General features: G+C 45.0%; 1 protein-coding gene across 3 annotated transcripts in view; it reads right to left on the bottom strand.

Moving 5' to 3' along the window:
* The window catches only part of MCM3AP (minichromosome maintenance complex component 3 associated protein), a 73,026-nt gene that overhangs the window by 9,201 nt on the left and 51,121 nt on the right, over nt 1-12,704 (bottom strand). For all 3 annotated transcript variants that reach the window (XM_053283080.1, XM_053283078.1, XM_053283079.1), the window contains exons 21-25: nt 8,319-8,472; nt 5,403-5,661; nt 4,958-5,055; nt 3,164-3,554; nt 1,227-1,484 (exon numbers count right to left, since the gene is read on the bottom strand). In XM_053283080.1, coding sequence (XP_053139055.1) covers nt 1,227-1,484; nt 3,164-3,554; nt 4,958-5,055; nt 5,403-5,661; nt 8,319-8,472 — 1,160 coding nt within the window. The remainder of the gene's footprint in view (nt 1-1,226; nt 1,485-3,163; nt 3,555-4,957; nt 5,056-5,402; nt 5,662-8,318; nt 8,473-12,704) is intronic.

The raw sequence follows: 12,704 nt of genomic DNA, 5'->3' as shown, positions 1-12,704 counted from the left end.
AGACATTTTTCAAACACAGCCTGGAAAATACAGAGCAGACTGGGAAAGAATCTGAAGGAAGTCTAAATAAGTTGCATATTTCTTTTGCAGCAATTCTAAGCATAAGTAAATTCCACAGAAATCAATCATACTTACTCCCAAATAATGAGTTAAGGAGTGAAATTTAAAGCAATTTGCTTCACAGACAAGGGTCATTCTAAAAGTGACAGCAAATCGCCTACCTGTGCGGCATGTCAAAAATTGCCATGACTTCCCTAAAAGCCTGCTAGACTTTTTCCTGCAGAAAGTGGTGCTGTGGGAGGTCAGTGCATGCTCCTGGCACATCTGCAGCACCACTTCTGTGAAGAAGCCTAGCATACTGTCTCTGAGGGACTGATCACTCTGCAGCTGTGCGTTCAACACCTGCAAACTAGTTTCAGTTGCAACTTTCAAAAATCTTCACGGTCTTCATTTCCCCCTACACTTAGAGAAGAGAGCTTACGATAAGAAGTATGCAGTGGGTGGAGAATGAGAAGATGCACAAATGATTTTTTAAAAAACTGTCCCCACTTGTTCAGGAGATGTACAGTAAAGACACAGAGCGCACACAGGCAGCAAAGGCAACAGACACGATACATAGCTCTTACAGGAAAACCACAAGATAGGAAAAGACAGCCAAGCTGGGGGCGGGGAGAAACAGCTCCAAATAGATCCCATCACCATCTCAGCCCTTAACAGAACTGAGCTCTGACCCCCCGCCCCCACCTCTTCCAGCCATCACCACTGATCGTTGGTGTAGCTGCTGCAGGGGCAGCAGGATTCCAAGCCCTGGGAATGACAACGTCTTAGACCGATCGCCACCACCTCCAGGCCGGGAATCCTCAGTCCACCCCATTCTGCATACCTATTTGACAGGCAGGCAGTTAGTAGGGGGTTGCCTGCAAAAAGCACTGACCTTCCAGCTGGTTATTTATGGGATGGTATGGATGTTTTGCTATTTTGTTTTTCCAACAGCTTTTGTGTTCACATCATTTTTATTTCGTTTGGCTCTTTTGTCCTCCCAAAACAATATATGTTGGTTTCAATTTTAATTTTTTCAATTGTCATGAGCCTACTGGGGGACAGAACTAAAGGCATTTAGAAAAGGCATGCTGTAGTCCATAGGACTCTGAGTCCTACAACTCTGAGTCTATAGGACAGAGCAGGATATAAATCAAACAGGTCAGCAAATAAAGTGCATGTATTACCTGGTGCTACTGGCAGCCGAGGAGGTTTCCAGTCTCTCAATGTATGGTTAATGCAGAGTGCCAAGATACGATCCCAGGGGATCTCCTCCACAGAGGGGCCGTCCTCTCCTGAGCTGGCACACTTCCTTCCTTTCCACTGCAAGTAGGTTTTGCTCAGCAAATGCTTTATCTGAGACTGAAGTATCTCCTGGGTCTGAAGAGAACTAGCAGTCTGGGACAAATATTGGAAAATCATGGCACAAACAGGGTGCCAGGGAGCTGGAGGGGAAGAAAATGTTTATCAATTAACAGAAACAACCTTTCATTTACAGGGATAGTTATGGGTGCAACAGCTCCAAATGAGCTCCAAAAAGAAAGGAAATTTGATGGCCCATGATATGTTCATGTCATGAGGGCATGAGACTTGATGTCCAATTTGAGAGAGAGCATTGGTCTACAAAATCATAACCATGGACACACAAATTTGGCTAGGTCCTCCATGCTCCAATCCACTACTACCTGCATAGGCTAGTAGCAACAACAAAAGCTGGGGATTAGTGTTAAAGCAATTTTTAAGCAGAATTTGGTAACATGTGCCTCTGAGCTTATGGTGAGTGCTTTTACATATGCATGCACTTCACTAAACAAGTGAGGTCCTACTGATTATTCTTTCTTTCCTACCATCTGAAGAATGGCAGGGGGGGACAAAAGACCTGGTGTCCCCCCACGTATGTTTGTTGTTTGTTTTTTCAATCATTGCAATGCCTATATTATGGAATATGCCGAGGAGTCAGCATCTCCCCAAAGATGCCTGTATGTCCATCTCGCTGCTTAATGTTCAGTAAACAACCAAAACCTGGCTTGGCTCTGGTTTAATTTAACCGTGCTAATGAATTCTCTTGGGTGTGTTTTGGTTCTTTTCTTTTCATATTGTGCTCGTGTGTCATTTTTACTGACAGCTTGCTTTAAAAGTGCGAGGCTTAACAGAAGAGCAGGTCATAAATATTTCAAGTAATAAATCAATCCCGCATAAGGATTGATTTATTAATAAGCAGCAAGGGGTATAGCGTGATGGCCGCAACCTTTTTAAATATTGGCAGCTGCTTGTCATTTGGCCGCCTCCTCCTCAGGCTCCTACCCTTGCTTGTGGCCTGCTCCAGAGCTCAGGGCCAGAGGAACTCCCAGGCAGCCCAGCTCTGGAGGAGCCCTCTACCACCTGCCACCGGCAGGCTCCTGAAGCCCTCCGTCTTGACAGAAACCCAGCCAACAGATGCCAGGTGGTTATGGCACTGCAAAACCATTCACTCCCAAGGAACTCGCTTGCCTCCTGCGGAGCTAGCCGTCAGGCTGCACTGCAGACCAGCAACTTGCTCCCAAGTAGCATCTACCTGGCAGAGATGTGAATCAATCCAACGTGGCTCACAACCTGGCCAGGAGCCTCAGAGACGTCAGCACCTCACAGGTCGCGGCTGATGTTGCTAGAGTGAAGTCCAAGTTGGCTCATTTGTATTAACTGCCATAATTCGCGCAGAAAACCCTGTGCTTCGGCCTACTGGGCTGGGAAAAAAACCCACGCCAGTGGGCCATTTCCCAGCTGCCCTTGCGTGACCCTGGCATGCACGGTGGCCATTTACGTGGTTAGCAACCATGCAAATGGCTGCTGCGCATAAGCCATGTACGTGCCAGGCCCATGCAAGGGCAGCTGAGAGACACCCCATCGGCATGCAATTTGGGGGGGTGGGGCGGGGCAGAGTGCTGCCGAATTTCACATGGCAGTGAGTGGAGGAGGAGCAGGAATGGAACTGCTCTCCTCCCTCTTAAAGGTGCAGGGAATGTGCCATGGACTGTCACATTCAGAGCTCGAATGGTCTTTCGTGCACATCCCTAATATATCGTCTTATTGTCTATAGTGCTTATATAGTCCTGAGATGTTCTTCTGAAAGACTGGCAGTTCTTACCACCTAAAGGAGGGAGATCCATCTGTGGAATCTGGAAGGACAACAGTGCTTTCTTTAGCCAGGCCAGATGACTGGGCGTATTCCACTGGAGATGGGGGAGGACCTTGCTACCCCCAGGCTCTGCAAATTCAGTCACAGGCCAGGATAGTTCAGAGAGCTCTTCTGAAGAGGCGACGTCTGCCAGGAACTGCACCACACTGTTATACAGCTCTATGATGGCACTCGGGTCTTGGGAGGGCAATCCAGCCACGTGTCTCTCCTCCTTGTCTTGATAGAAGTGCTGGCTGAACTCGCGATCCACACCATCTTCAACAAACTGCACGAGTGTCTGGCAGCACAGCTTGAAGGAGCTGGGGTACTGAGCAAGCAGCCACTGCACTGCTTCAGAGAGCTGTGAACAGAGGCATGCACATCACAAAAACGCCCTGGCCGACATGGGGGGATATAAATGCAGTTCCACAATGATTTATTTGCTCACTAAGATGCAGTGTGGCATCCAGGCATAGTCCACTTGGAGCTACCCTCATCTGATAGGGTGTTATGGCGGAAGAAATCTACTGTAAGCCACACTGTCCCGTCCAGAGGGATCATATATCAGCATTATTTCCATCTTATCTGGTCCTATTGCACCTTTTTTGACCACACCTATTGCTGTCTCTTAATTAATGCGTAAGAGGTGGGTGGAGGAGACAGAGAGACATAACTGGTTGTTGCCAGCATATTGATAAAACTCAGTTCATCAAATGGGTCAGGGAACCCTTTGCAAATACTGGGCTAGGATGGAGTTTGGAGAAGTGAAACACAAGAGAAACAACAGCATCATTGCTGCAATTCAGGAATACTATAGTAAGCTACACAAAAAGGGAGCCGAAGGCTGGGAGAATCAGCCTTAAGATATGCGATTTAAGAGCGGCAGAGTTTATGCAGTTCCTGTACCTGAAAAACTGCTCTCTTTCTACCCGCTATAGCTCACAATAGCACAAGAGCTCACAGCTCTTCAATAGGAAGGCATTGGGGAGTGCCAGGAGCTCCTTTTATCAATTACTTCTTCTTTCCTGAGGGGAAGCATCTAGGCATATTGATCCACATTTTCTATGGCCCAGGAGCAAGTACAATAAGAGCTTCTAGGGGAGCTGACCTTGGAGACTATGCTGCCCTATGCAGTGCTTTATTCAACACAATGCTTGTGGTTTTACTCCTCCATCTAAGGCAAAAGATCCTGGGTACCACCGGAGTATCCTGGAAATGTCCGGAGTCCAGGAGTTTGGGGTTACTGGGCATCTTTAAATCTCCCTTTCTCTTTGTCCTTAAACTTCACAGTAATAACTACTTGGAAGCTCCAATTTCTGCAGAATATTGCTGCTTGCCTTCTATTAGATGTCAGGATGCAGGAGCATATTTTGCAGCAACTGCATTTCCAGACCCAATTCAAGATGCACATTCTTATCTTTAAATACCTTCATGGCCTAAAATCCATGGGAGGTTCTCCACATCACCTAGTGAGAGGACATCTAGGGGAAGAACTGAATTTACACATCCTAGTACAAAAAAAAAAAAAAAAAAAAGCAGACTATGTTTTTGAAAATTGAGAATCCTGCTAAGACCAGTATTGTTGAAAGCTTTAGTTGGCAACAACTGCAAAGACTTCCAACATTCCTTATTAGTAACTTTTCTTTTGCCCTTGAGTTAGCAGCCTATTCAACAGAAACCTTAACATGTATTGAAAATAAATTTCTCCACTGACTATAGCTTGGCAAAGTATGAATTACACACTACCTCAGAAATAGTTCATACCTTGCTGGCACCTTGCAAGTCACTCACAGAATCTGGTATTTCAACAATGATGTAACCTGAAATAAGGTTAGCTGAAATCAAGTCTGGCAGCATCAGCCCTGCAAAAAAGGAAGCACACCCTGGTGTAATTACTCATTTATCCCTGTAGACAGGCACAGAATGAAGAGAAAGATAGCTACTCAGATGGTCCACTAGAAAATGCTGACTTCAATTTCAAGGAAGCATACATCTGCAGGGGAAAAAGCTTAACTCTGAAAAGAGTCAGCTGCTAATGTTTTCCTTCTTGGTTTAAAAGCAAACTTTCATGCATGAGTTTCCTAGATTCCTGTTAGAGCTCTGATAACTCTCTTTAATCCAAGCCATAGCTTCCGAAAACCCTGCTGCTGATGCTTCTGTCTTGGCTTAAATAGCAGCAGTTACTCCACTGTACAGAAACCTCACATACCTTCCTCTACTTCCTTCTCTATAGCTCCATCTCCATGACCTGGGACAAGAACCACCAGAGGCACTATTGGTTGGAAAGGTTTTGCTTGAAGGAGCTGTTTCAACTGAAGCAAGGCTGAAAGCCAATAAACATCTTCCTCTGCAACATCTTCGCTTCTCACTTGAGGAGGCAGCAGGAGAATAAGACCACTAGTCCCAGTTAGCTCCTTCTGAATCTCTGGGTCAGCAAGTTCAGAGGTGCCAAGGATTCCATGAGTGACCTATGCAGAAGGCAAAGAATTCATCCCATTATCACAAAAGAAAGAACATAAGAAGCTAAGAGGAGCTCTGTTAGATCAGACTCAAGTTCCGCATACTGTTTCTAACAGTAGCCAGTCAAATATTTCAAAAGAAGACCTGAAGGCAACAGCCTTCTCCTGTTGCTCCATCCCGCCTCTGGAGGAACTGGTATTCAGAAGTACACTGGGCTGGTTCAGGATTCAGCCTTAGGTTCAGATCCTAGTTTGTTTAGGAACTCTGGCTAGAATAAGCCAGGATTGCTTGGTTCAGACATAATGAGCGATCCTGGAATGTTTTTAATTGGAACTGGGTGCAGTGCACACTCCGAAGTCTCAGAGATGCCACATGAAGGCAGGATTTAGTTCTGGCTCCATGTTACGTCTGAACCAGCCCACTGATTCTGAATACAGGGGTTTTTCGTAAACTATCATGTTCAGCACCTGATAGACTTATCACAGGGATATAGGAAGCTGTCTTATAATGAGTCAGACCATTGGTCCACCCAGCTCAGCACTGTCTATGCCAATTGGCAGTGGCTCTCCGAGACTCCAGGTCTTTCCTAGCTCTACCTAGTGATGACAGGAATCGAACCTGGGTCCTTGTGCATGCAAAGCAGATGCTCTACCACTGAACTATGGCTCATCCCATCTGCGAATATATCCAATCCCCTTTCATAGCCATGCAAAACCTTACACACATTTCCTAAAACAGTCTGGTTAGCAATTGGAACTATTGCCATTTTCATACAAAGATTAACTGTGTTAATAGCTGAAAAAACACAGTTTGAGGGGGAAAACTGGGATCTTTAAACAACAAATTGTAGTCAAGAATGGCTCTTGTGAAATCTTTTGGTTGCACAGTGAGAAATGTTTGTATCAAAAGAGTAATTTTCACAGCTGGCTTTTTTTTAGGAATGCGTAACCGTTTGGAAAAGGAATGTGCAATGGTAATAGGTAGAAGGTGACTTAATCACTGCATGGATTATATTTTATATGAACAACCTATAAAATTAGTTTTTCAGACATCAAAATGTTGGTAAACACAATGAATTAGTGTAACTTCCGAACCTTTAACATACCTTAAAGGAAGAGCTGAAAAATATTCTTGGTAGAAAACATCTCACTGCCAATTTTATGTGACTGGTAGCTAGCAGAAAGTGAGTGTGAGTACGCACATATATTTCCCAGAATATGCAGTGATGCTATGGAGAATTGGAAAGACATTTTCTCCTATTTCTAGAGACACATAAGAAGAAAGGAGATAGCTTTTCATTTTTCTTCTCCCAGCAGCAGGATCTTGGACAACGCAGCAGATATATAGCCCATCCGGCTCTGTATCTTCAGGTTTCACATTTGTAGGAGAGATTGTCTTGTGGTAAAGTTTGCCGCCGAGTCGATGTCGACTCTGAGTCTTGTGGTAGCAAGCATGAATGGTCCCTTTTGCTAAGAAGAGTCTGCCTTGGTTTATATTTGGATGGGTGACTACATGTAAGTGCTGTTAAGATGTCCCTCTTAGGGGGTGAGCTCAGTGGAATGCTCACATGCAGAAGATCCGAGGTTCATTTCCTGGCATCTCCAGATAGGACTGGTAAAGTCTCCTTCCTGAAACCTTGGAAAGTCATACTAAACTAGATAGCGCAATGATCTGACTCAGTATAATGCAGCTTCCTTATGTTCCTTGGATATTCTGCTCCTCTCGGCGGGGGGGGCGGGATCCTTGAACTAGGCACTTCTGCTGCTGCAGCTTTCTGCCACATCCCAGCTGTTTTATGGCCAGACTACTGGCCATTCCCAGGGTCCTACCCAAATCACCCCCTTTCCTCCAATTTGTTAAATGTTACCTATATCATTTCAATGTTTACATATATATTTTTAAATCAAGGGATTAATTTTTAGAAGTAGTCTGGCCACTTCGTCAGGATTGGAAACAAAGATGAAGGAGAAACAAACCACAGTTTTAGAAAACAACTGAATCCTGTACTCAGTGTCTCTCACACATGCTTGTTCTGGACCTAGCACCATGTGAAATGTAAAACATGAACAGAGCTCAGGTGATAACAGTTTCGGCAAGAACTGATATAAGTAACTCCACCTATAGCAATATCTAGAAAACTGGAAGTTTTACTGAGTGGCCATTCCTTCAGAGTTTGATGTGATGAAATGACCTCTCTATGATAACTCTTCCCACTGAAGGAGACTGCCTCTCTAGCAAGGCTAACACTAGCCTTGTGCATCATTGCCTAGAAGGTCCCGGCCTCAGAAACCAACCACCTGACTTTCAAACTAAGCAGAAGCTTGGATGATTTTCCTCGGTAAACAGGCATGCTCATACAGAAGGTGATCCTTTCAGAAACTTAATCCTAGGCTGTAAAAGCTTTTTAATTCAATGCCAGAACTTTGAACTGGAACTAGAAACAAACTGCAAAGTCAGTGGAGATCTTTAAGTGATATGATCAATTAAATCAATGGAATATGATCATTTAATGGAATGATGTGTTCAACACGCAAAGCCCCTTCTTAACAACCTGGCTGCAGCATTCTGAACACTTTTTAAAAGGAATCCCAACAGAGAGGGCATTAATCCAAAGTATCTAGAAAGACAGTGACTTGTAGCAAGTACCAGTACTGTTTGAACAGACCTTTATACACACACTGACACAAAGAGACTGATCTTCTTGTGTATGAAGAGACGTATGTAATGCAAGAGTCTGGATTCCATCCGTCGACACAGATGCAGCTTCCTTCAGATTTTTATCTATAACAAATTTAGCTTTCATCCAATCTGCTAGAATTCTGTGAACAGAAAGAAATATATGTAATTTCAGTATAACACCACAAATTCAACTGATAGCACTGTCTACAATTAGAGTGTCATCCTAAGGATAAATATTGATGTTAGTTTGTATCTGTTATTAGTTGATAGGGGTGTGCATGGAACCAGTTTGGCCGGTTTGAATCCAAACTGGATTCGAACCCAATCTGGCCCAGTTCTGTGTCTGCCTGAACCGGGTCCAGTTCGGGTCCATCGAACCAGGCTGAAATGGTTCAGGGGATATATTTGTAAGAGGAATCCTCGCCAGATTCCCCTTTTCAAGTAGTTTGCCTATACTGAGTCATCTTACAGAGCTTTAAAATGTCATCTTCTGTATATAACCAAGCAGCATTTTTAACTGAGCTGAGGGATGGAGGAGGGCAAGGAAGGATCAAAATCAAACTCAGGCTGGAGAAAAACTGAAAAAGCAAAAGAGGGAAGGCACCAAATACAGAAATAATGGGGAAGACCTCAAAAGTGCACAGTTAATTGCATAATACGTTCTGAGTCTCTTGACTCCTCCTTGGGGTGACTAATTTAGCTCTTTCCAAAAGATAAAAACAGGTTGCTCACCTGTAACTTATGATCTGTAAGTGATCTGCAGATATTCATAATCCTGGGTTCTGTGCCTGCATAGGACCTCGGGGGTGGAATATTCAAACTCCTCACAGTGCTCACAATCCACCTCTCGTGCTCAGCATGACTGTTCATTTTGGTGGTTAGAGCACCTGTTCTTTGGGTCCTAAATGACCACCCTGATGATCATCTATCAAGTAGTGATTTTTTTTTTTTTAAATCAGCTATTCGTACTCCTGGAGAACCGTGGAGCATATCCTTGGTTCTCTCAGCACAGAGCCCAATGGGCACTATTTCCATCAACTTGGTATTTTTAAAAACGGCCTTCCTACTGGCCATAACTACAGCAAAGCGGGTTAGTGAACTGACAGCTTTGAGGATTGACTCCCCATACACCAGGATCTATCCTGATAAGGTGCTCATGTGTTTGAATCCTGACTTTATACCCAAGGTGGTATCTGAATTTCACCTTAATCAAGATATTTTTCTCTCCACAATTTTCAGGGATCCTTCTACACCTTTGGAATGTGCAGTGCACTCTTTGGACGTGTGCATGGCACTTTTATATTACGTGGACCATACTAAAGACTTTAGGTCCACCAAGCGCCTTCTTGTAGCATGCAAAGGTCCTAATAAAGGCACCTGCCTCTCCAGACAAAGAATGTCCAAGTGGCTAGTCAAGTTCATTATGCTGACACCACAGCAACCTCGACTCTGAGGGAGGATCTTCGAATGCCCTCATGATGGTAAAGAGAGTTAGTGATTTAGTGGCCCCAATGTCAGACTCCCCATATATAACGTTCAATCCCTATAAGGTATTAATGAGTATGGACCCTGCCTTCCGGCCAAAGGTGGTGTCCGATTTTCACCTTGACCAAGATCTTGTTTTGCCTACATTTTTCAGATACCCACAGCATTAGAAAAATCATTGCATGCTGTGGATGTGCGTTGGGTACTGTTATTCTATATGCACAGAACAAAAAGTTTTGGGGATCACCAAACAACTTTTTGTCACATATAAAGGCAGGACTGAAGGTCAACCAATCTCACACTATGACTATCCCATTGGTTGGCGGAACTTATATCTCGAACTTAAAAGATACAAAAAGTAGAGCCATCATGTATTATCAAAGCACACTCTACTAGAGCTTTTGCAACTTTGACTGCACATTTGTCTGGAAAACAGGCAGAGGACATCTCCAAAGTGATAAGATGGTTTTTGGAGCTGCCTTTTGTGAGACATTATGCAACTGACATACATTCTGCTGCACAGGCAAATTTTGGAAGAGATGTCCTGAAAAGCGTCTTGCAGTAACTTCTGCTCCCTCCTCCTGGGAAAGTTTTTTAAACACTCAGGATTATGAATATCCTACAGGTCATGCTACAGACAAACAGGTTGCCACCTGCTCCCATCCTCCCCACAGCAGAAACTGATTTTTAAAAAATGGCCACTGTGCATGCACAAATGGCCTCTGCAAGGCCCTGAGTCATGACAGGCCTCGCAGAGACCATATGTGCATGTGCGGCGGCAGAGAAAATGGCTGCCAAAAGGGGGTAAAACAGGCCATGGCGGTGATGAACGAGGTAGGTGGGGGGAGGGGGAACCTTCGCAGACCCCCTGCAGCCTAGAGGAAGCCCCTCAAAGGGGCTAAAGGTTAAAAAAAAACCCAAAAAACTTCACTAACACCCTTGGACCAAACTGGGAGAGGGTTCTAAGGGGTGCCGGACCGAACTGGTCTGGTCAGATTCGAGTCCAGTCTGGACTCGAACCGAACTGGGCCAGCCGATTCTGTGCACATTCCTATAGCATATTGGTAGGAAAATCCGTCAAATTGTCCAGATCTGATTCGAAGTCGGAGGAACTATGATGGTCTGAAGGCGATTCAGTTTGGCAAAGTGGAATGTATGTTTGAGTCTCAGAAGTAGATTTTACAGGTGGTGAAGGCTGAGAATGGGTTTGAATCCCCACATCCAAACATGTGGGTTTTGGAAGTGGTGGGGTTGTCTGCTTTGATGTAGACACTAGGGTTGAGGCAATGGTCTGTGTAGCCACAGAAGTTAGTATAACTGGTCCTTTTAGTAAAGCAGGTCCCCACTTGACAAGGTTTTTATCGCCAAAGGACAAGAGAAGGGATGGTAAGAGTTTGAAGGACTCTTATTCCATGGTCTTCCTTCTTGATAGTCATATCAGGAAGAGAAGAGGAGGCTCCTGAAGCAGCCACAGCAAGAGCTGAATACCTGCTGCTGAAGTGTGAGAAAAACCACAGGAGTTGCCAAACAGATGGCCCCTCTAAGCAGACAGGGTACGAGAAGATGGTTCACTAAGTAAACAGGGATAGATCCTGTCAGTGTAGATGGTCCATCAGCACTTGTCAGAAGAAAACCTTTAAATGCGGACGTAGAAGAAGTGCTGGAGGATGAATCTAAGATCAACAGCAAAATGTGTGCAGTGGAGGGGTCCAATCCTGCACCTCTGTTCGAACCTTCTTCTTTGTCAACATCGGATGTCAGCATCAGCATCTGACAGCGAGGTAAGACCTGTCTCGATGCCAACAGCACAGGTGTATGCTAGGGATGTGCACGGATCCACAGCGGGGAGGCTCGAAGGTGGCGAAGAGCAGGGGAGGGTGCACTTACCCCTCCTGCCGCTCCCCACCCCCCGGCATCCATTTCTCTAACAGCTAATCGGGGCGGCAGCGTACCTCACTGACGCCCCGTTGCACCCATTGGCCAGAAGTTCCAGCAGGGATAAAGTGGCGGGAGGGTTAAGTGAACCCTCCCCTGCTGCTGTCGAACCGGTTCTGAGGCCCAGGGATGTCCTCCGAGCCAGTTCCGTGCACATCCCTAGTGTATGCAGCGTCGATATCAAAGCTGGAAACCAAGCAGCAGGCATCACCAGTGCTGATGGTATGTCCTGGTGTCGATCAGCAGGTGGCAGAGGTGCCGAGGAATCAATCCGTGTTGGAGCTGGTGACCGAGATTAAGCCCTTGTCATCAATCATGTTGGTGTTGAAGGGTGATCAGCATTGAGAGGTTCATTTGTCTTCACTGGATCAGGAGAGTTCTTCAATATCGAAGGAGTTGATGCCAAAGGATCAACATCGAGGATGGGCTAGACTTCGAGGCTGACTGCTTGGTCTTGGACTTCAAATGTTTCAGTGCTGAGCCTGCATCTGAAGGTGGCTTAGGGCTTCTACAAGTTGTAGATGCCGAAGTCGATGTCGATGGTTTCAAAGACTTCGGTGTTGAAATTGCCTTCGATGGCAATTTCAACATTGATGTTGAAAGGCAGGGCTCGCCCGGAGTCAAGGGGTCTAACATCTCGTCGTTTATGGTGAAGCTTCAGAGCCAGATTCTTGTGAGTCTGTTTTGAGAAAGACAGACATATCTTGCAAGTAGAAATGTTGTGTTCCTTTCCAAGGCTGATGAGACACAAATCATGGAAGTCTTTAGGGGGGAGCTTAGCTTTACATCCCTCACACCTCTTAAAGCTCCGTTTCTCCTCAGTCATAACGATAAACAAAAGCATAACCCCAACACACAAACGCTGTCCAGAAGCCAAATAAACAAGTCGAATAACCAAAATAAATGTCAGGGTTTTTTGTTTTAGATGATCTCACGAAGCAGAAAAACTTTT

Source organism: Hemicordylus capensis, chromosome 1 (genome assembly GCF_027244095.1).
Source record: "Hemicordylus capensis ecotype Gifberg chromosome 1, rHemCap1.1.pri, whole genome shotgun sequence".
In the NCBI taxonomy this organism is placed as follows: Eukaryota; Metazoa; Chordata; class Lepidosauria; order Squamata; family Cordylidae; genus Hemicordylus; species Hemicordylus capensis.
The sequence above is the reverse complement of the archived record's forward strand: the minus strand, read 5'-3'. Positions and strand labels throughout refer to the sequence as shown.